Source organism: Callospermophilus lateralis, chromosome 9, assembly GCF_048772815.1.
Source record: "Callospermophilus lateralis isolate mCalLat2 chromosome 9, mCalLat2.hap1, whole genome shotgun sequence".
In the NCBI taxonomy this organism is placed as follows: Eukaryota; Metazoa; Chordata; class Mammalia; order Rodentia; family Sciuridae; genus Callospermophilus; species Callospermophilus lateralis.
The window spans coordinates 10,448,115-10,473,498 of NC_135313.1; the positions used below are offsets into that span (position 1 = coordinate 10,448,115).

The following is a 25,384-nucleotide window of genomic DNA, read 5'->3' on the forward strand; positions in this document are numbered from 1 at the left end:
GACCCAAACCATCAAAAATAATAATCACACTGATTCCTGGTATCACAAAAGCAACAAGAGGCTACCAGGGATGAGGAAGCAGCATCTTCAATGTGTCAAAGGAAAAAAAATCTCCAGTTCAGAATTCTATATTCAGTGAAAATATCTTGTGAGGATAAATACATATTCATACAAACACCAAGAGCATTACTTCTCATTACATAAAATAATAGGAGATTTACTCCATGCAGAAGAAAGGCAGTCCCAGATGTGAGGTCTGCAGTATGGAAAAAATAAAATGTAAAGAATGTTTTAAATATTTAGTAAGTCTAAATAAGTATTGGCTGTATAAACAATATTAATAATGCCCCATGTGTCAAGAAAAATTAAATATAAGACAATATTTGTATTCATCCAACAAAATTGATAATATTTGTATTCATCCAACAAAATTGCCTCAAAATTAAGTCAGTGAAAATGGACAAAGAAAAAATTATCCCCGCCGAAAAAAAATTCAATATGGATTTAGAATTATTTGAACATCAAACCAATATATTTTAATAGACATATATTGGATAATACAACCCCAAACTGCCAAATGCATACAATGTTTACAGAAATTGACCATCTACACTGGGTTATAAAGGAATTTTATACAAAGACCAAACATGAATGGCATGCAAAACATGTTACATGAGCACAAAGCAATTCAACCAGAAATCATCAATGTAAACATAAATTAAAAATTTTCAGATAAATAAAAATTAAAATGCAATTTCAAATGTGCATGCACCTGCATATCTATAATGCAATTTATAAACTAGTTATAATCTATGGGTAATAAAAATTGGCATATTTCAAAACATAGAATCCAGATAAAAGCACTATACGATAAAAACATAAATGGGTGCATTTTTTAAAATAGGCTAAACATGATACAGTAAACATTAGAAAAAACAAAATAACTCTAGAGAAGGTGAGAAAAAGAAATAATAATAAGACCAGAAATTAATACTTTAGAAAATAAATATAGACCAAAGAGGACAGACTAATCAAAGATTCGTCCTTAGAAAAGCAAATCAAGTTATCCCTGAGATATTTAATTTGATAGAACAAAAACACAATTGTAGGAATGACAAAAAATGAAGATTACTACAGATACCTGAGACAAAAATTACAAAAAATATTTAATAAAACAGGTAATTTCAAGTAAAATCATAACTTACCTAAATAACCCAAGAAGAAATGAAAGCCATGAATGGTGTTTAAGGATTAAAGATTTAGCCAGGCATGGTGGTGGTGAACACCTCTTATCCTGGCAGCTCTGGAGGCCAAGACAAGAGGATGGCAGTTTTGAAACCAGCCTCAGTAACCCAGGGAGGCTGTAAGTAACCTAGTGAGACTCAGTCTCAAAGGCAATGTTGCTCAATGGTTAGGGGCCCTTAGATTTAATCCCTGGTACCAAAAAAAAAATCAAAGATTTGATTATTTGATTGTAAACCTTCCCTCAAAAAAAAAAAAATGCTGTACTCCCAGATAGTTCTACTGGAGAGTTGAGCCCATGATTCAGTATGTTTCAATAAAACAGATAATTCCAATAGAATGCAAACTCATATAGAAAATAAAAGAAAATAAAAACTCTAAGCCTGGCTTAATGAAAAATCAATTATTATGATCAATAATATTAATAATCTAAAGGAGAAAAATCATCTGATTATCTTGATAAATCCAGAAAGGCACTGGATAAAATGTAATATTCTATCATAAGTAATAGAATAAAAGTACTAGAAAAATGTTTAAAGTAGAAATAGACAAGGATTTCCTTAACTTAGTAAACAGTATCTACAAACAAACAAACAAAGAAAAATACTACAGCAAACATAGTACATAGTGGTATAAATTTAAGGATTTTTACATTAATGTATTTATTCAACATTTCCTGAATATTCCAGCTACCACAGTAAAGCAATAACAAGAACAAAAAGTGTGTATGTATATACAAGAAACTAAAGCTGTCAGCATTTGCAATTCATTTCATTGTGTACCTAGAAATACAAAATAATCTGCAGATAAATCATTCATTTAATAAATGAATTTAGCACATTGGCTGAATATAAATCAAACACTTTGATAAACTAGAGTTTCATATGAGTCACAAACAAAAAGTGAAACTTGAAAAAGAAAAACATTTACAATGCTACAAATAAATGAGCACTTTCTAGGAATAAACGTGCAATACCTTTCAGAAGAATTATAGACCTGAGTGAGTGGCTTCGATCGAAGCTCTCATGTGACTCTGTGACTCCGTGGTTGCTCATTCATATCTGTTGCTACCACCCTTTTCCTACACCTGGTATTTTCTGCTTTGATGGCTCGAACAATTTCCTACCTTATTTCTTCTCTGTTATCTTCATTCAGACAGCAAAATGTTATTGTATTCTAATGATTTGCCAGTGGCTACTGGGCAATGAGATGCGAAGATTGTTTCACTGCTTCCTTTTAACTCTTTGCTTATAAATAGATGATGATGATGATGATGATGATGGTAAATGGATAGATAAATAGATAGACCTACAGATAGTATTCTTTTTCATACTTATAGTAACATTACAACTTCTGAGATTTGAAGTGATATACTATTGATTTGCACTGAGAAGGGAATTATTAATATGACTTGGATGCATACATGGGGCAGAAATCTTATTTACAAAACCTTCAGAGAAGCTGGATCTGTTGCCTAGTTATTCCCTTTTAAAACATTAAGCTTGAGAAACACAAAAGGGTGTTTCTCGCTTGCAGATATGCATGCAACAGGTCAAATTCTTATCTGCAAAATGTAAATTGCCTTTTGATGCATTAAAGATGTGAAGCCCAATCACAAACATAAATTCAGCATGATCCAAGATAGATACCACTGAAAAACATCTGTAATCTTGGAACCCTTTTCTGAGTTAAAAATTTAAAATAATATTGTTGCAAACTCACGATTTAGCTACTTTTGTGCTTTTTTAAAAGACAGCCGACTGTGAATCTGTGTCATTCCTCTTAAATGATACTAAAACTGCTGTTTCTTTTTTTCCCCCACCCTCTCCCCTCTTGCTTCCTCTCCAAATCTGCTGGTGTTTTAACTCCTTTATGGTGGGTGTGGTCCTCTCCATCAGCCATGTGGGTAGTTGAACCAAACTCTCCTATCTGCCTCTCTGCTGCCCTGCCTGCCAAGAGACACTCGCAGGAATCCAGGTTGGTTGTGGGGCGTGGGGTCCAGGGGATTAAAAATCCAAGTTGTGATCAGGGCATCCTCTTTCCTTCCAGCATCCTGTGAGCCTCCTGGGTGCTCACCCTGAGGCTTTGACCTTAACCCCACAGGTTTCCTGGTATACAGTACTTTTGCACCTGACCTCTTCTTCACTGGAACATTTCACCCCTTCTGTGCCCATCCCTTCAGGACCCTGCTACCCTTCCTATCTCCAATGACTGCAAGACAAAAATAGAGTTTTAAGCATCAAGGTGGACAGGTGGCAGAAATTTATACTCAGGCAGAGCTTTCCTCATGCCTCAAATCATAAAAGGAGTATAATTTTCTGTTTCATTTTCATGTAACCCCAGGCCTGATGATGTTTGGTAATACCCCCCATGACCCCAAAATAGCCCTCTTCTCTCAACAGGAGTAGACTTAAACCAGGTGCAGCCATGGAGAGATCTCATGCCAACCCTCACTCTGGCCTGCATTGTTCACTATAGACCTGAGTGTCCAAATCCAGTGGAAGGGCCCACAGGAAAAACAGTTCACAGCATGTAACAAAAGCATGAAGTCAGCAGAGCATCTGGGAAAGGGCACAGGCAGGGGGCAGACCCATCTCCGTTTAGACTCCAAAGAAGCGTCTTGATAAACTGTTACTCTGAGAAGGTGCCAAGCCTTCAGTCTTCTTATGCCTATAATAAGCTAAGGGCACCTGCCCCGCCATGATGCTGGGAGGATTTGAAGCAACCAATGTAAGATCCTATTACAATGACTAGAAGAAAGCAGGTGCTCCATTAACTGTGTTTATTACTATTTACTGAGATTCAGCAACAAGGAATCTTGTGAAGTAGATATTATCTACTAATTGTTCTTACGTAACAGATGAGGAAACCAGATCTCAGGAAGATTAAGTAACTTTCCCAAGGCCAAACTGATGAAAATGACCGAGTTGGGACCCCAATTCAAGTCTTTTATTTCTAGTACACAGTGGTATTTTCACTATACCACATGGAAGAAGGGTTGAAATTTGACATATTTAAGTTAACTGCTGATCTTCTCCTAGGATTAATGTGTGGGTGTTGTTATACATCATGGCTTCCTTCATTCTACTGATTTCAGATATTGCAATTATAATTTACACAAACTTTAAAATGATTTTTAAAAGCAGAAAGATTCCACTTAATGGCATATATTGTTTCCATCTACCTGATATCTCTGCTAGGTTCCCTAAAACTTGTATCTCAGAACTAGAGACCCTCACATCCCAAAGTAGGAAATCGAAATTAAAAGATGATCTTTATTTTTATGTGGCTCACTTCAAGAAAAGTTACAAGATTGTTTAAAGTGAGGTCCTTATTGTCCCAACCACATTTATGGAGAACTGACCAGTTGGCAGACATTGTGTGCTTTCTTTCAAAATGTAACATAAGTTTAAAAATATTCTGAGAACAAAACTAACTCATGGAACAGTTAATACAATCCTAAAAATTTTAGGGTGGTTTGAGGAGGGTCAAATAAGCAGAGCATAGAGGATTTCTAGAGTGATGAGAATACCCTGTAGATACTATAATAATATTCATGTCATTCATTATTTATTTCTCCTCCGATCCCATAGAACATACAGCACAAAGGTGAACCTTGGTGCAAACTGAGGATGTTGGGTGATTACCATCTTCAGTGTGTAGTTTACCAAAGCCCATAAGTGCAGCTCTCCCTGGGGAAATGTTGGTGACAGGGAGGCGGTGTGGGGGCTGGGGCAGGGACAACAGGGGACCTTTGTGTACATTCATCTTAAATTTCCTGTGAACCTAAAACTGCTCTAAAAAAAAAATAAAGCCCCCCCCCCCCCCGCAAAAGAAGGGCAAAAACAAGAAATCCAGGAAGGAAAATCTGAGATAAAAAATATGTCCCAGATGTTTAATCTCACATAATCAAATATTTTCCTGGCCAATACTTATAATTAAAACGAGGGCAGCAGATTCTGAAGGCATGCTTTAGAGAGGTCCCAAGTTCACCAATTACTGCCCAGTGCAGCCTGATTTACTGTTTGTTCCAGGGAAGACAGAAACGTGGTCTTTTGCGGGGGATACATTCTTCCCCTTTTCAAGTGTTGGCAGCTAAATTAAAATATTTTAATACTGTGCAGGCCGATATGGCTCTCAGTTTGTGAGTCCTGTTATATTCTCATTGCTGTGCTTTTGATATAAAACTCTCTCTATTTTAAGCTTATTCGATTTTTATTTATAATGTTTGACATTTAACAAGCTGCACTTTTTAAAGTCATAAAATGAAAATGCATTGATTTTCATTTAATTAAGGAACTGAGTTACTTGCACCATGTGGAAATAATCTACAACTGTAATAATAACAACTCCAAGTTCATTTTGCAGAGTTGATCATTAAATCCTAATATATATGCCAAAATGCCTGGTAGCAAGAATTACCTGGCCAAGGTTATCCCCCAAACCTTACTTAAGGACTATTCTTCAGGCCCATTCCAACATGCTGAGATTGTTTTAGTATTTCTTCAAAATCATCCTCCTGGCTTGGATATTTTTTTAAAAATACTCTAATGTACCAAATAAAGAGCTCAATAAAATTCTTGAGTCCATTAAAATTGGTAAGGAAAAATGAAGCCATTAGTTTTGGCCATTCTTACGCATCAGGAGGTGCTTCTTCTCAGGGGATAGGTATTCATGGAATGATAATATCCTTTAATACTGTGCCAGAAAGCTTGGCTGGCAGCCTCCAAGAGCCTCAGCTCCTGATCTAAGTCTCATTACCCAGAACTGGTGAGGTACTGCACAGGGTAGTCCCAGGTGAATTCATTTCATCAATTATCTACACAGACAGTTACAAAATCCTTCAAAAGTCACAGCCCCAGAAACATCAAGGAGGCAAGGCATAGGTCACAGGCAACTGCAAATGTTTTTCTCAGACAGGTGAAGCTTTTGTTATGAAGGGTGCTTCCGGTTTAAGGTAACGTTTGCTGGCTTCTCCAGTCACATTGGTCCACTTTGACTGTGCTGGCTGAAATGTCTGTCACCTCCATAGGACCCATGAGAAGTCCTCACTAAAGCAATCCCATATATGTGAGGGTTACCAACTTTATGTGATTTGAAAGGAAAAAGTTATTTACTAACCAGAGAAATTCCTTAGAACTGTAAACACGATAGAATTTTGCATTTCTTAATTTGTTCATAAGCACTAAATTTTCAAAGGTCTTTCTATCACCCATTTTAAAATAGAAAACATTCTCTGGCCACAAAATAAAATATACAAAATGTACAGGAACTGCAAAAAGGAGCAAGAAAGAAAATATTACAAATAACCCCATCACCCTAAGGTGACCACTGTTAATATTTTCATGTTTCCATCAGTATGAAACTTTATATGACCAATGATTTAATTAACTCATTGACTCAAGAAATGTTTACTGAGCTCTTACTATACTCTTACTATGCTGAGCTCCTTTTATGCCATATTCTTGGATTGGGAATATATCATTAAATCCCAGCATAGATAGCTACATTTATGGAGTTTACAACCTGTAAGCAGTGAGGGCAGGGGGGAGAGGAAGGTGATAAATAATAGATGCAGGAAGTTAATACATTCTATAAAATGTTAGAACATCATATGGATACTGAGAAAATAGAGCAGGGTAGGAGATGTTAGGAATCCAGAGACAGGGAGGTCTAGAGGGCAATTGCAGAAACTATAGTAAGGGGAAGAAGTGTCACTGAAGAGGTGGCATTTGAGAGACCTGCAGATCTCCAGCAAAGCAGGTTCCAGCTGGGCAACACCTTATGAAGCTCCAAACCATAGTCATGCCTGGTCTGTTCTAGGAAAGCAAAAGCAAAGGGTGGCCAGAGTGAAGAGAGAGGGAGGCGGAATGCAGAGGGGACTGAGTGTCAGAGACAACAGGGAGTCCAGGCAGATGAGCTCTACATGGTGCTTCTCAAGGGCTTACAACTTTGCTGGCCTGAAATGGTGCACTATTACAAGCTTTTCAGCACAGAATGACTGGATCAGCCCTTTTATGTGAGAAGCTGCCACCTCTGTTGATAGCTATGCATTGTGCGGTGTCCTCGATGTGTTTTTGGGTAAAAGGGAGTCATCTTCATATCTGCATACTAACTCCATCCATGGACACATTGATGAACATACAGTTTTCAGGGTGCTTTTCAATTAATAATAACAATGCACATGTCTTTATTTTTGTTTCTATCCTTTGAATAGAATCCTATTAAAAGGCATTGATGGGTAACAGGCTTATGCAGCTGAGAGCCTTAAAAAGCCTGTCCAGATGATTCCCCAGAAAAGCCATGGATTTACACTCCAAGAAGCAACATATGAAATGCGCATTATTTGCCAACAGAATACTATAACATTTGAGAGATCAACAAAATGCATTCCTTCATTTACTTATCCAAAAATTTTTAAAATCCACGCTCTACATGGAAATTACCAGACACATCAGAAGGGCGCTTGCCTGTGTTCTTAACAAGCACATCTCTTACCTCTGCTTTTTTAAAAGCTGGGCTCCCATCCTGTCTCTTCCCTCCAGGTGCTTTCCTCTGTTCTGTTCTGTGATGTTTTACTTATGAGTGAAGCAGAGCCCCACAGAAGCCTGACTTCCAGGATCTCTGGAAGAAAGGATTTGCCAGGCAATTAGGAAGGCAAAAAGAAACACAGAAGAAAAAAGAAATAGAAGATGCCCCCAAATAATTTTTTATCTATTTTTTGGAGTAATCTAACTAAATTGTTGCTAGTTAAAGTAGCATTTTAGCAGTACAACTACTTTCCCCTAGAAACGGATTCAATCCAGGTTTTCACCAATGCCAAATTAATCTTGTGTAGAATTTGGAGCTTTTCTTTAATCATCTTGATATTTTCCCAGGTAAATAGATATAAAACCATGTTCCTGAACAATCTTAGACTCACTGAATGGATGTCTTTTATTGCGTTCTGTTGGACTTCAAAAAGTCTTCGGTATTCTTCATTTTATAACTTCATAATCATCAAGTGCCAGCATAAGTACAGAAATTTTTACAGCATACTTTTTTTGGAACCCAGGTCTGAGTAAGGAGAAGACAAATATCACTAGGATAAGTATTCATGCATTTATTCAAAAAGTCTGTATGCATTCCATTTAACTTCTCAAATCATGTTGAAACCTAATAAGGGACCCTTAGAAGTAAATAGGTGTACAGGGCTTAATACATTAAATGTAAAGGAGAAACCACTTTTTCTCAGATTAATATGGACTGCTTTCTTGGGTACTGGGCTGTATGGGAAATGCCATGTAACCACTAGGACACTCCATGACAGAGCCCCTATTATCACTGGCATTTTATAGTTGAGGAAACTAACACTTAAGTAACAAGTCCAATTTCACATATAGTAAGTAGCAAAAAGGAAAATTGAGCCTAGTTTTCTTAAATGCCAAAGCACTGGAAACAGGCTACATTTGAACTCATTTAGATGGTGTGGTTATAGAAGCAAAGAATTAGAAGGAATACTGGAGGTCACAGAGGAAAATAACATGGTGTAGTGTGAGCAGGAGATCCAATCTGTTAATTTGGCTGTAGTCTAACCTTGGATTATTTGTTAACCTCATGACTACTTCTCATCTATAAAGTTTGCATAATTAATGAGTAGGTAAACCATACCATACAGTGTGAAGATGCACAAAATGATGATAAGCACTATTGGAAATGATGTGGATAATTATATCACAGAGTGAGCCACCTGCCCACATGGGTTGGTAGAAGAACAAAAACAGAAGGGAGATGAGGGTAACTCTAACACTTATTCTAAGTGTATCTGAACTAAAGTCTGATTCAGCTGAATGCAGTGACAAACACAATATGTTTTGACCACAAAAAAAATATACCACTGCAACTTTTTAAAAATAAAGAACTTTAGGGATACATATTTCTGTAGAAAGCATCTAATGATATTCACATATTAATACATATTCATGCAAAATTAAGTGAGCCACAATTATGTGTATTTGCTATCTTACATTAAAATAATACTTTTACACTAGCCATGAATAGGACACGTGTTTTGAAAAATTTCCCTATAGTCCTCATTAACAAAAGGAAGAACAAACAGCTAAGCCATCATGTTCTCTGGCTTAATCTTTTTTCTGAACAAGTGGATATAGCATCAAAATTACTTTGGGGGATCTTGGTGAAGACTAAGAATGTAGGACAGCTTTCTAAGATAAAGGTTAATAATCTATGTAGTAGTGATTTTACCCACCAGAACATCATCTGCCATCCCCTCCTTTCTAGAGGCAATGCATGAGTATATTGCAATATATGCACAGTATCTGACATAGATAAAATTGTGTAATGAATGTTATATTATGTACACAATCACCAATAACATTTATGTTCGAAAGTGCAGCCTTTTTCTTAAATTAGGGAGTTTACTACTTGAATTTTTTTTTTTCTATTATAATCTAGTTATTTCCATAGTATCTGTTTAAGATGTGGTTTCACATTTCACTGGCTATATCTGATAGATTTAGAGTTGCCTAATAAAAAAGCTTTAATTAAACAATATTCAAGATCATTTTCGTATAAAAAAATTTCAGCATAACTAGTGTCGAAAATAGGAAATATACCAAATAAGAAATATACCAGCTGTTGGTGTTTACAAACCATATCCCAAATGAAGTAACAATGCACTATTATGACTTTGTTTTGCATCTTTTTTTAGTAGGTTGAATTATAGTATAGCTGATTTGAGATCATGTGTTCTGCTAAGAATGACTTCTGTCTTTATGACTAATGGTGAATGAACTGTTTATATTTTTATTGTCATTTAAAAACATTTCACAATCTTAGGTCTACAACAACTTTATTACTGATCTGAGGACAGAACTGATAGCAATTTTGTCAACTATCTTTTCTTATAAAGGAATATCCATCATTAATAGATTATATACATAATTTTGTTATATTGTTTCAATGTTCTTTCTTTGAAGCTTAATGGTAAAAGCAGACAGAGCAATGTGTTTTGTTGTCATTTGCTTTTTAAAGCTTTATTTGAGAAAATAAAAGGCTGGCCACTTCGTATCATTGCTATTATTGTTATTTTTATTTTGCTGGTGTAAGAGAGCAAAAGTCTGTAATTATTCTACAGTTACTCAGCCACCTTTGAATATTTAATCAGGGTATATAATGATGGTTTCTAAATACTTTCAAGGTTTGACTAGTTGTTCTCCCTGATACATTTACTAAAATCCTACAAAATTAATACAGACTTTGTAAGTCTTTCAACCAGTAATAAGTTGGTAACAAATTTAATTTGCATGAATGATAGGTCATCTCTGACCAAGAAAAGGAAAGTCTGAATAAGGAAGCAAAAGAATAAAAATTAAAAGTAAAGGACATATAAACTTCTTGCCTGGGAGATATTTGAAATCAGAAAAGTACACGGTGTAAAACTCAAAATTTTGCTCCAGATCTTGTTAACAATGACAAGACAGATTTCATGCAAGCTGCTATGACAGAGAGACAGACATCAGTGTAGAACTAAGCTCTACTCCACAGAACATGGGCAAGTGGGCTTTACAGCCCACAGGCAGACTGAGAGGGTCAGCAGATTTAAAAAAATCACTAAAAGGAGATAGTAAGGAGGGGGAATTTGGGCTTAACAGATTCTTGCTAAGGATAAACTACCTAGGGCAGGGGATGAGGAAGCTGCTAACTGACTTAGCAGGATTCACTGATGAATGGGCTCAGCAGACCAAATTGCAGGAGTAACTGAGAAGAGAACTAACAGGTGCTCAACTACAACTTGGTCTAGGCAGGAGTCTGTCCCAGCCTGGGCAGTCCATGAAGACAGGAGATACTAACACATCATGAGAATTTTAAAACAAATCAGTCTTTGAAAGATGAACCGAAGCCCCTGATCTCCACCTAACAGGTAAATCCCTTTGGATGAGGGTAAAATAAAGACGTTCCCTGGAGCAAGATTTCATCCTGAATTGTGCAAAGGCATATTTTAAAATTCTCTAAGTTCTTATTTGTAGTATATTATGAAATTGATTTTAATGAGATATCTCAATTCCTTGTTCAAGATGTCTTCTGATAGATAGATCTGCGTTTTTATTTTTTCCAATGTAGAGATTAAGAGATTTGGTATGAAGCTCAAGTGAGATACCCTTGATAGGATTGAGACAATCAAGTGGAAGATAATCACTACATTTCACCAGAAGCACTCTTTAAGGGTGAGAAGATAAGAGTGAAGGTTGTCTTTAAGAATCTATTAAAATTGTTTAACTTCACCCTGTGTTTACTTGACATTTTAGCAATAATAACAGCAGGATCCTTTTTCATTAGAACTATCCTGGGAAATTCTTTAAATTATCATCTCAGACGCAGCTTATCTCACCATCTGTCACCACTGCAGCAAATTAAGCGTTGGATTCAGACACTTGTTTGTGCCTGATCTTTTGAGGTTAAGCAGGATGCTCAGAAAGATAGAGAAATAAAAACCTTAATAGATGTTTTTTGATTATCTATCACTGCACAACACCATCCTAGGTCCTAAAGCATCCCTGTGCTTCTAAAATTTATAGCCTAAAGGGAGAGACAAATACTACAAATCTTTGTGCTTTTTGACAGATGCTATAGCAGGACATGTGGCTCTGGCTGCTGCTGAAACACACAAGGACAGCACCTGTCTCATTTCTTGGGTTGGGGAGGGCTGGAAAGAGGTGGAGTGTGGATGTATTTGCATGTGCACAGGGCTTTGGTGGTACATTGAAGAGGAGCAGAGGTCACCTTGACAGGGACTGGGGAGGAAAGAGGCACCAAAAGTCATTATCTGAGACCCAAAGGATAGAGCAGAAATTATCAAAGAGGAAGGTGGAGGAGGAGGAACAATGTCCCTAAAAGAACTAACAACTTGAATAAAGGCCCAAGAGCAAATAAGAATGTGCATTTAATTCAATGTGTCATATAAGTGACTCTCAAACTTTAGTGGCCATATAAATCACCTGAGTTTAATATAAAAAATGCACATTCTGATTCAGTAGTCTTGAGGAATGACCTGAGTCATGAGCTCCTAAGCAATACCACTGGTGCTGGTTCATGGGACAAGTTTTGATTTTGAGTAGTGATATTTAAATGACCCAGTTTCCAGTTACTGGGCACTTCTGTCTCTGGGGAAATCTGAAAGTTCCATGGACCATCTTCACTGTTGCAAGTGACCTGCTTATTCACCTGCATGAATTATTGATGGGGCTGTACAGTGGCACCTCAGCACTTCCTCTATTCAGATATGACATTTTTTCAATAAGGGAGGCTGTTTTATAGAAGACTGGTTTAAAGTCACTACTTCACATGCTGCCTTTGTGTCGTCTTCCCCCTCTTTACCTACCTTCTTGCTGAAACACATTTAACAGTTGCAGCATGAAGGGAGTCTGAAAGGATGTGCTTAATAAATATTGTCAACTCTATGAAAATCAAAGGAATGTGTCCTAAGGAAGAATTTGCTACTTTACCCATTAGTAGCAAGTTATAGGGCTGTACTGCATCTCGATTGCCATTCTTTTAATGTCAGTTTGAGTTCGTTTTAATAAATGCATGATTTTCCTGTCACCACCAACTCTGCCTCATCCTAGAGTAGGGAACATTCTACCTCTCTGGAGATCAGGGACAGCTCCTCTGCTCATTTCCATCTCAAAGGCCGTGGAAGACATTGGGCCAGGTTGTAAGGTCACCTCTTGAGATTCCACATCTATAGCATGATTTAAGATAAAAGCCTCTGTACATATTTGAGGGCACTAAACATCAGGGTTTGAGGTGTAGTCACACTTAATGTAGTCCTGGAAATGAGAAGATGCCTTTGCCCTCCATGCCGGTGCAGTGGAGTTGCAGAAGGCTTGTCATTAAGTAACACACCGATTTTAGTCTTGTCATGTGACTCTGCTTCCCCATTTAATTCTCACAGCAAATAGACAAGTGTGGATATACATTGTTTTATTTATCTATTGAGGTTATACAGGCCTAGATTTGGAACAAATGGAGCGAGCCCCGCAGAAAGCAACAGAACTTTCACACTCCTATCTACACCTTCATTTCCAACTAGAGTCTCCCAGTAGGTAATACAGGGGGATTCTGTGGGTAGAACTGACATTTCTTCCTTCTACTAGATAAGTTCAGCAGTTCTTCAACTTTTGGGTGTGTGACAAGTAATATATCTCGTGCTCCATCTAAAGTCATAAAGTGGGCAACTAAGTAATTTTCAAGAGTGATCTTTTACTTTCATTTAAGTTTACATTATCCACTGAATTGGGACCTAACCAATTTGGCCTAGGTCAAATGTGATTCCCCCTCCAGAGAAGTTAGAGATTGCTGAAGTTCTGTGTCTGCTGTATGGGATCAGGGATGAGCAACCTACAGTCTTCCCAAACATGACTTGTTAGCTTGCCTGTGCCCTACTCCAGGGTTGCTAGCCCTGTTTAAAAAAAAAAAAAAAAAAAAAAAGACATCAGAAATGTCCTAACTCTGGCCTGGATAGAAGTGACCCACTAGCTCACCAGATGTGTCTGGGAACACAATAGCAACAAGAGCCAGAGCTGCCTGCCTGAGTTCCTGCCCATGGGGCTTGACTGACTCCTAGAAGGAACATAAATTATTTCCTTGACTCGAAAGCCTAGTTATGATGCGCCAAATCAGTCTAGTCTGCAGTCGTACCCTCCACATGTGAGCAATTTGAAACCTGATATTGATATCTGCTTGGTGGGACATCTGCAGTTGGGTTTGAGGTGTAGTCACACTTAAATGGCCGCTGGAAAGGTCATGGACCCCACGTTGTGGGAACCCTGAAATTACAGGGACTGAAAACTCAGTGCTTTAGTACATATTGCCAGTGACTTACAGATTTAGGAAAGAAATACAGATTTCAGTTTTCATGTGTCATTTATAGTGAAGAGACTGAGCCTCAAAAGGCTAGGTACATAGCAGCTAGAGCTCAAGAGCCAGAAAAAGAATCCAAAATCCTCTCTCTTTCCCTTCGTCTTTTCTTCTTCCTCCTCCATCCCTCCTCTCCATCATTATCTCCTTCTTCCCTCTCATGCTTTTTCTCCCTCTTCCTCTCCTTCTTCTTTTCCTTTTCACCCACCTTAGCAAGGATGATGTGGGTGTAGTCTGTTCATCTACTTTAGATATATTCTAGTCCACAGGGTGACAATTTCTTGAAAATAATACATGAAAATTTTAAACAAAATACATTTTTTTCTCATTTCTTCTATGCATTTTTGCCTGACTCTATGATTTGTTCCACAGCATCATCAGCAGTCATTTTAAAAGTGTCACTCATACTACTTAATAACAGAAATTTCAACAGACTACACTGGTGCACAGTGTGATAAAAACTGACTCATTCAGAGCTGGAAACATGAGAGACAGATGTTAGTTGAAATATACTATTTATTTAACTGATCCATTTCAAGAGGAAAAAAAGTCTACATCTTGGGTTGAAAATTACCTATAGAACTATTCAATTATATTGCAAAAGTGTATTTTAATGAATTCTACATATTCTATGTGGTCAACAATATGGCTTGAGATATCAGTACATTTTAAATTCCAAATTGTGATATTTTCAAAAGAAGAAAATAATTAGAAGGTTTAAATGACTCAGAGAGTTTTTTGTATTAAAATGAGGCTTAATTTTCAATTTCCTGGCATGTTATGAAAAACAGATTTGTTATTAATTTTAATCTTTTACACATCTTGAAGATGTAGAAATAAATTTTAGTCTGATATTTTTGTGCAGTATCGTGCATAGTCAAACCCACTAAAAGTTGACTGTGGCAGGGAAGGAGTATAGGTGTGGGGGAAGGAGTATGAGTCTCAAGGGACAGTCTCTAGCCACAGAGATGGTCAAGGGATGGGCTGTGTTTGCTGTAGTCCACACTCCTTTCATGGTACCATTCAGCATCCCATTGAAAATTACATCTTACCCTTATTTTTGTTAAATGAGTGTATTTTTGTTTTGTTTTGTTTTGTTTTGTCGTGTTGGTACTAGAAGAGCTAAATTGAAGTGACACATGAAAAGACTTTATTTGAGTTTTAAAACTGCATGCTTAAGAAAAACTGCTAACACTGCTGCAAGCTGGACAGATGCAATTGTGTTCGTGTAAGCATTGTGGAAGGCCTTGGGCTACAGTTTTGTATTCGCGCCAGCCTAGCCCAGAAATGTGCCCAACAAAGAAATGTCAGTTTCAGCAGCAGGACTGGCAGTACTGAATGCAATCAGAAAAGATGATTTTTGATAAATCGTATCATGCCTCATTCATTCTGCATTTCTAAACAGATGACTCACTGGAATGTGTTCTCTTTTGTGTTTGTGACACAAACAGCAACTCGGAGTCAACATTGATGTATGAAGTGTCGGAGGCGCAGCAGGGCAGCGGCAGCCTGGGAAGCAGCCTGGGTGGCTCCATCACAGCCTGTAAGAAGGTAACCTTGCCCAACTCCACTTCCTTCTCAGGAGTTGAACCTGAATGCCATTGGGGCTTGACCTTTCAAGTACTTTTATTAAAGTCTAAGCAACCAAAGCAAACAACAAAACGACCCATGGTTTGTTTTCCCAAATAATCCCTGATGACACTTAAAAAATGTAATTCATGGAATTGATCAAAACAATCAATTCACAAAAGTATAACTTGAAAATTATAAACCTGCATTGCCATACCCCTTCATCCTACCTCTTCCCAAGGTACCTTTTCCCAGTTTATGCATGGATAGCAGCTTCTTGGGTCTCCTTGGGGCAGGAGGAGTCTTCATAGGTTTGAATGACTTAATGTATTGTATTTAACTCACAAGTTTGTATTTATGAAAATGTCATAGCTGTTTTCCTTTTGATGTTTTCTTTAAAAGCAGGGTATGCTTATCTTACTGAAGAAGCAGAATTGTAGGCTGGGGCTGGGGCTCAGTGTCAGAGCACTTGCCTCACATGTGTGAGGCACTGGGTTCCATCCTTAGCATCATATACAAAAATAAATAAAATAAAGGCATGCTGTCTATCTACAACTACAAAATAAATAAATAAGCAGAATTGCATTGCCTGGAATACAAACTTCAGAGATATCAAACAATCCAGCAAATTATCTTCTGTGTTTGTATGATTATGTCAAAGTGAACACCAATGTTACGTATAACCATAATGCACTAAGGAAAACATAATAAATAAATAAAATTTAAAAGATACTTACAGAAATTTGTCACTTAAATGACAAACATCATCTATTTTAAGTACCTCACATTTCCAGCCAGTCCACTAAGATTCAGAAACAATCCAAAAAACTCAAGATCCTGATTGCCCACCTAGTATTTCTGTTACTATTTGATGTTAATTCCCAGGAGAGAATGCTTCCTCTCATTCAGACTTAAATGAAGTCACACTAGATTACTTCATTTATTGAAAAGATATTTTAATTTAAAAATCTTGTTGATGTAAATAAAGACAAATTCTGTTGCTAAATTATTATATATTATATATGTGCATATTACATTTATGTATGTAATATACATTATATACATGCATATGTGTGTACATCCATCACACATATTATGTATGTATCAATTTGTTGATTATTATGCCCAGTTAAGAAACCTTATTCATCTCTGCTTGTATGACTTTGTATAACTTCCTTATTTTAAAGTATTAAGAAATTAATAAATATCTGCACTAGGAAACATATGATCATAGTAGAAAAGTAGCATTAAAAAACTATTTGCAGACTGTATTAGTCAGCTTTCCATAGCTGTAACAAATATCTAAGATAAATAACTTAAAAGAAGGAAAGATTTATTTTGGCTCACAATTTCAGAGGTTTCCATCCATGGTCACTTGGCTCTGTTGCTTTTGTGCATCTGATGAGATACACCAATATGCAAGAGTCATGGTGGAGGAGGCTTCTCACTTCAGGGTAACCAGGAAGCAGAGAGAGACAAAGAGAGAAACAGGGAAATAGAGGTAGGGTTGGAATCCCAGTGGCCCCTTCCAGAGCTCATCCGTAATGACTTAAGTTCCTTCCACTAGGCCCCACTATCTGAGAGCTCCACCACCTCCCATTAGCACCACAGACTTGTGACCAAGACTCCAACACATGGCCTTTGGGGACCATTTAAGATCCAAACCATAATATATGCATTCATTTGTACCAAACAAAAATAAATAAATAAGCCTGTCTAATTAATTAAGAGCTCTTAATCATCTGTGTTATATATGATCTATTATTCTTTATTCTCTTATAAATTACCTATACAAGAGTCAGTGCTATCAATTCCAGTTTTTAATACTGGAAACTGATGCACTCTATTTCAAAATGATTTTGAGTTTCTTATAAGAGACCTAAAACTGCAGTTTTCCAAGCCTTAGGTATATTTTTTCAACTCTGTAACTTCAAATTATCAAGTATTCACCAGATGCTGTGCATCTTGGAAAATAAAGGATTTTTAATTCATTCTAATTTTTAAGGTCAATATAGCGTACTGATTCTGTATGGTATTGCAAATGATTGAAGCCAGACCTCTGCATTTGACAACATAGCTAAATCATTACCTGTTGTCTGAGCTTCAGCAAATGACTTTCCCTCTTCTTGCCTTAGTTTTTTCATCTTAAAAATGAAGATAATTATATCACATACTTTGCAGGATGGAAGAGAGAATTCATTGAGTTAATAGATGTGAAATGTTTAGAACAGTGTTAGCTTATTATAAACACTCGAAAGAAAGATTACTTCATACTAATATAATTCTACAGAATAATCTTATCAACAACTGTGCAATCCCATATAAAAAATGGATATAGGTATCACCATAATGACAAAGCAAGTGATTTATAATGTTATCTCCATTACAGTTATTTTCCCGTAATAATAGTGGTTATATCTGTTTCTTTTAAAAGAAAAAAAAAATTATGTCTAGAAGCCCCTGAACAGAGTTTTTGTAGCTGAATGCCTTATCTCCTCAATGAAAACCAAAACTCAATCATCAGTTTTAAATTACTTCATATTTACATATATACACACACACACTCTGTAAATACATACTTTATAGTATGTATAAGTGTATATTAGATAAGCATATGTCTATTTCTATGTACACACATACAGTCAATCTATTTTTCAAATTAGAATTTATAATTTTAAATATAACCCCACTTATTCACATTTATTTCTGGAACAACTATTACTCCATAAGAAATTGCTTTCTTTGTAGATCAAAAATTATCCAATTTAGGCAACTTCATAAAGTTCAACCTACATAAATTCAAAACCCTGTTAGATCTTGAAGGAAGATACGAGGATAGATCATAAATTGCTCCCAAACCTGACCAATTCACAATCTGGTTTGGTAGATAATACTGGCTTCCTTGGTGAAAAGTGAAACTGTAATTCATAAGCTTAATAATTATGCAACATAACTCTACAGTAATATCTCAAAATAGTATGAATTAATAATCATTGAAAGCTAAGAGCCCAAGAGAGACCTTAGACAGGGGCAGGAAAGTGGGTTATAATTAAGGCTCTGAAGGATGGCCAGGATTTGAATGGGTAAACAGAACATCCAACCAAATTTATAAAGGACTGCTACAAATTAATGCCATGAAGATCTTTACACCTTTATGTACTGATAATTTTTAAAATATTCATAATACCTTCCTTTTATTTCAAATAATCTCTGAAGCTGACATAATAATTTCATTTAAAAGACTATTTAGTACTAATTTGCCATGGGTCACATGTCATGAGGGCTGTAATTGTTTACCTCTCCTTCAAAACAGTAACTTGCCAATGATTTGTCCTTCTTGGTAACCAGAACATAGTCCCTTGGTAGCAAGACACTGAATATCGAATGATTCCATTTCTTCATTAGTTATTTTATTACTACATATTACAGCAAATTAACTTCAATAGCCCTTTGTCCATATTTTTAATCTTGTTAATCACAGATTAACAAGATAATAGCACTGACTGAGGAAGTGAAGATCTGCATACACAGAAATGCACCTGTAATGCATGTCTGTACAAAAGAAGCTGAAAGAAGGACAGTTATATCTCAGAAGCAGCAGGTCATACAGCGGAATCACTACTCTTAACAGTCAGTCACCCTTCACTCAGAGTAATGTGAAAAATTGAAATTTATTGGTAATTTCCAAACTCATCTAAAGTGATAGCTTCATCTCCTTCCCAATCAAGCCTTCTCATCAGAACTAACATATTGCTAAATTAACTGGAAGAGGAACTAAATCAAGGGTCCAGAGGGTAATGCATTAGTTGGACTATTGGCCTTTGCAAAGCTGCAAATCAATTTCTTTTCTGTGTTTCATAATGAATCTCTAAGGTTCTGGGAGTCCTACCCAAGCACAATTACTTAGGTTCCTCTCTGCAGAGGAGGGAATGTGGTCGATGGGAGCCCCAACTATGAAAAAGCCATAGTGTCAGGACAAAGAATTTGATGGACTTATTTGAAAAATGAACTACTTGATACTTGTTTTTGAAATTGGGAGACTGCCTGTTATAGTTCGTAGATGAGGTGTTCTGCAAAAGCTCATTTGCTAACGTGGGAATGTTCAGAGATAAGATGATTGAATTGTGAGAGCTGTAACCTAATTAGTCTATCCTAGTAGAATGGACTGACTGGGTGGTTACTAGGTAGGGCACTGCTGGAGGAGGTAGGTCACTGAGGGTGTTCCCTAAGGGTTCATCTTCCCTGACACCCCTTCCCTCTCCTCTCTCTGCTGCCCAGCAGTCAGGAGCTAAACAGCGTTCCTCTACCACACCCTTCCACCATGATGTTCTGCCACACCTCTGGCCCAGAATAACAGATTTAGTCTACCATGAACAGAACTTATGAACTGTGAGCCAAAATAACTCCTCTCCGTTGTTCCTGTTGCTTATTTTGGTCACAGCTATGAAAACTCGACTAACCACAGTGAGGTTAGTCGTTACGTGAAGGTTTACATATTTTCATATTCATTTACATATTTTCCTGGCATTTCACTAATAGATGTCCCTTTGCTCTCTGACAGGCTCTGGTATGCAAGATAAGTTATATGGTCATCCTGGCTCTGGTTTCAGAATTATCTCTGCTCTCCTTTCTCACCTTCTTTTAAAAGCTGGGAAAGTCGCCAGATACATTCATACTGAGTTTCTAGGGATTGCATAGCCTGAACTAGTGGTGACCAATAAAACCTGGTCACTAATAATACAATCGTTGGCCCTCCTAGAACCTGACTTTGCTAATTCAGTCAATTGAACCTGGCATGACCTCAGAAGTCTGCTCATTTTGGAGCTCTAAGCAGACACTTTCAATCCATCCAAGTTGGAATGTGAGATAATCTCTATGTCAACTCTAATTTAATGAGCATGGAGATACAGAGTGAGTTTTAAGGTGTGCAATGAGATTATCTGAAATAATGCATTTAAAGTGAAAAAATAATTGGAGAAAAATGGAGAAGAGATACTGGTGGGGAGAGGGTACTAGCACTCTCTCTGGGTAGTCTTTGAATTGTATCCCTTATAGACTCTGCCTGGTGCCCTGCTTTTTCATATGACACAATCAGAACCACCATTGGTAAATGGATTCAAATGGATTTTCACTAAATGTGGTAAAATAGTATATGCTATTATTTTTTAAAATTTGTTAAACACTAAGTGAAAGATCCTTAGAGTCTCTTTATAATAAATCAAAATCTGCTGTCTGTAAGGAGGCAGTGTGACATTGTGTTAAAGAAAAATTAAGAAGGGGTGGTAGTGGGCGAGGTGGCACAAGCCTGTAATCCCAGCAGCTCCGGAGGCTCAGACAGGAGGATCGAAAGTTCAAAGCCAGACTCAGCAACAGCTAGGTGCTAAGCAACTCAGTGAGACCCTGTCTCTAAATAAAATACAAAATAGGGCTGGGGGTGTGACCAGTGGTACATGCCCCGGAATTTAATCCCTGGAACTCCCCCCCACAAAAAAGGGGTGAACTTGGAATCTAAATCTGAAGTAGATCCTACTTACCGTGTGGTCTTAGACAGGGATATAAACTTCTCTGACTAATTCTTTAGGGTTGGTATGATGTTTACAAACAAAAAGATTTGTGTAAGATGTTGGCATATGGCTGATTCTCAATAAATATTAGCTAATTCCAAATAAATGATCTTTATACATGGGCCAAACTTATTAAAATACAACTTAAGAACTGAGGGAAACATGGGGTGCCATGTGTGGAATATCAGTTAGAATTTCCTCTGCTTTGAAAGTGTTCTCTTCCACAATAGCTGGACATTTTCAATCCATGCTTTACCTCACAGACTAAAGATTTGCTATTTGGAATGTAGTGGAACCAAGTCTATAAATAGGATTGATGTAAGGAAAGGATTGTTGGAGCAAAATCAACACCCCAACTAGCCTTCTTTTTTTAATGTCATGTTAATTAAATCCACCATAAATTTGGATTTATCAAGGGCAACAGGCTAAAAACATTTCAGCTTCCCAGAGGCAGAATTCGATCTTAGTATGACATCTGATTAGTTCTTTGAAGTTACAAGAGCATTTCTTTGCCATGACTGACCCCTTTAAACGGACTTAAATTTGTTTCAGATATATCAGGAGAATGATAGACTAGATGTCCTTCAGTATTTAATTACTCTGTAAAATTTCATCCAAGCTCATAACTTTTTAATGACATGTAACTAACAAAAGAAATTCAGTTAATGGGTTCCATCATACACATTGTGTGGATTTTTCAGAATCCAAGTCATCCTTCTAAAACATTCTTATTCAGGGACGAAGGTGTCAACATTTCCAAAAAGCTAAGAAGTGCTTTCACTGTGTGTGACAGCTGGATAGTCACATGATGAAAAATAGTTAGAAAATTCTGCATTTGTAGAAGCTGTTTCCTTAAGGAAGAAAAAAGAAAATTAAAAACAAATTTAGCATGGTTGAGTTGTATTCTACAGAAGGAGACATTGGTGCTCCCCCTGGGTATAAACACTCCCATCAGCTCTGATCACCCATACAGTCCATGATCTTCAGGCCCAGCTTCTGATACCACCCATTGGCCCATCAAATTTTTGTCAAATAACTAAATGTCCTGTTTTATCACCATTCTGCAGCAAAATTGAAGAAACAGAACTTTTTTAAAGAAATAAGTGTTTGTTTTACAAAAGTGATATTTAAAGAGAGCTAATCTGGTAGTTCTGGAGGTAATTTCTTAGGGAATTGGGGCCCAGGGGGGTCACCAGGGTGAGGAGAAGTAGAATGTGCATAGACGCAATGGGAGGGGAAAAAAGGAACCCAGACAATTATGTTTGGGTCAAGTTTAGCAGGACTCCAGCAGCGAGGGCTGTGCAGAAGAATGAATGGTGCCTGTTCAGGCCAGGGTATCCGTGAGCAATGGCACTGTTCACACCACTGGGAAGGGGGACTGGGAGACACTAGGAGTAGGAGACCAAGAGTCTAGATTCAGCCCAGTTGCCCCAAAAGAGCTAACCACAAAATTCCCTCTGGGGGCAGTTTCACTGACCGTCTTAGGAAACTTCTGTGTGCCCTGAGCCACTTCCACATCTAGGAGGCTTCAGGGTCATGCTGAAGACAAAATGCAAATGATGCAGGCTGCTGGCAGGGTTCATGTCCTCTGCTGGGGGCAGAGACATCTAGAGTTGTGGACTCTGCCCACCTCTCTTTGCCTCCAGCAACCTACTTACACAGTGTTGAAGATTCCGAGTATCTGCCTGTTCTCTACAGCTCCGTTCCTGAAGCATCCTTCCCGCTGTGAGAGACAACTCTTAGAAGGAGCTTGCAATTCTTTTTTTCCCTCCCTCCCTCCCCTCCTCCCTTCCTTCTTTCCTTCTTTCCCTCCTTCCTTTCTCACTTTCTTTTTTTCTTAACTAAAAAGTAGAACTTTGAAAACCCATAATAACTTAGAATATTTTGTGGATTTGAGGGTGATGCTATACTATTGAAACTAGGCAAATGATCTTTTCCCTCCCCCGCAAAAATTATTGTAATTACCCTAAATCTTTTTTAAAAATAATCATATATATGTATGTGTGTGTGTGTGTGTGTGTGTGTGTGTGTGTATAGTGGGAGGGGGCCTTAAACTTTTAAAATATCTAATCTGGCATTCACAGTTCTCCTTTCTGTCTTTGGATATTTGCAGAAAGATTAGCCACTCTGCCCCCTATTGCTAGCCTTGGGCCCTCTTCTCTTTCCTTTCAGGCCTGTGTCTAAGAGGAAATCGTCCCAGTTTAGTTACCTGGAGTAGGCTGTCCCTCCACTCATCATAATATCCTCCAGCAGAGTGAACCTGCTCATTTGTGTACCTGTATTTGCCAGGTTCACTTCTGCCTTTTGTGAAGGCAACTCACCCTGAAAGATCCCTGTTAGGGCTCATCCTCTGCCTGATGGGGAGCATTTAAGAAGCAAGTGTGTGTGTGTGTGTGTGTGTGTGTGTGTGTGTGTGTGTGTGTTTCAAATATGTGTCTGTCTGCATGCATCTTAAAATGGAGTTGTTTCCAATAGCTTCTTCCCAAGAAGACTGTGAGAAAAGAGAACAACCACTTTCTTTTAATTGCCAAAGGTCAAAGACATGCATTACAACTCAAGTGATACATGATCATAAAATCTACTGTCCCTTTGTCCAATGAAAGTCTGCACTACCTGTGCTTTGCATACCTGTACAAACAATCCAAAATCAATGAACTTTGAAGCACATCATATATTTTTCTCTGCCGCTGTCTCTGGCTGGGCACAAATCACGAGCCTCCACACAGCTTGTAGATTCAAACAGCAATTCTTTATTCCCGAACTCACACCGGCCGTCTACAAACACGTTCTGGGGAAATCCACGTTCTCTGCCCAAATCCACACCTCCACTGGGCTTCTGTCTCCCAAAAAATACTGTCTGACCCTAAGAACTCAAGAGGAACTCAGGCAGCAGGATACGCCCTATTCTAAACGCCCTATTCTCCTATTATGCTAAACCAGGAACACCCTAAACACTGATCCGCCCTGGTCCTTGAGCAAGGTCACCTTACATGCAATGTCGCTGCAAAATGTCCTATTTCCACAAGTCCTTCCACTAAAGAAACATGGGGGTACGCTGGCAAGGAAATTGTCATACCTACTTGGCTGATGGCTCCCAGCATTTCTCTATGTATATTTTTCTAGTATTTTGTTTTTATTAACATTAAAACCACTTTCCTTTCACTGACCTTATAAATATTAATTTCAAAGAAGAGCGTCACTTTTGTCATGAAACATTTCCCTGCTATACTCAGTTAGTTATATCCTTAGGTGGCATTTGTTGGAGATGAATGCTCCATAAGTCAACACATTCCATATTTATTTGCAAGGAGCAAACTTACTTAGACTAGGTACAAATTGCTAAAAGCATTCAATAGATAAAGACTAGAAGAGTACAGTTAATTCACCTGGAGGCCAGTCTAAGGTCTGCTAATCATGACGTTATATGAAGGTCTGCCTTCTCTTCACCTTCTATGCTGGGGAGAGGATGAATTCCAAGTCTGCTGCTAATCATTTCCTGCACAGCCTTCCCAAACAAGGCATGCCTTTGACATGGTGCTTTTTAGACTCGTCTTCCTCCTTGATAATGAAGGATTGCCCTATTCTAAATGCTTAAAAACTTCATTTCTTTCTAGTACTTTTCTAATAATCAATTACACAATTTCCAAATTTTAGTAGAGTTCATTGTATGATTTAAGAATGCTTCATATTCACCCAAACAGAATAACAGATATGTGTGACTGCCTGTGTATACTAGAATTTTAAGTTATCATAAAAACTTAATTCTGCAATTAATTATCAATTAAACCAATAACTAAACTTTCCAAAATTATAATAAAAGAATTTTGAAGACTCTTATTAGAGTGTTTCCAGGTATTAATAAAATAGATGGCCTGGCTCAGCAATGGGTTACTTTTTATTGAAAGATGAAAGATTCTTTTCCCATTACTGGGAAACTTCATTTCCCAGCACTTACTCTGCACCAGTAAGTGGCTCGTTCTTGTACTTGAACACAGGGCACACTAGTGCTTTGAACCTCTGTTTCTGCTCAGGATGGGTCCCTGCTCTTTCCTCTGATGAGATGTGAGTGGAATCTTACTTCCTTCAGATTT

General features: G+C 37.5%; 1 protein-coding gene across 2 annotated transcripts in view; it reads left to right on the forward strand.

The window, feature by feature from the left end:
* The first annotated feature begins 3,142 nt into the window (after positions 1 to 3,142).
* Positions 3,143 to 25,384, forward strand: part of Sphkap (SPHK1 interactor, AKAP domain containing) — a 127,581-nt gene continuing 105,339 nt past the window's right edge. For both annotated transcript variants that reach the window (XM_076866304.2, XM_076866305.2), the window contains exons 1-2: positions 3,143 to 3,219; positions 15,612 to 15,711. In XM_076866304.2, the coding sequence (XP_076722419.2) occupies positions 3,143 to 3,219; positions 15,612 to 15,711 (177 nt within the window). The remainder of the gene's footprint in view (positions 3,220 to 15,611; positions 15,712 to 25,384) is intronic.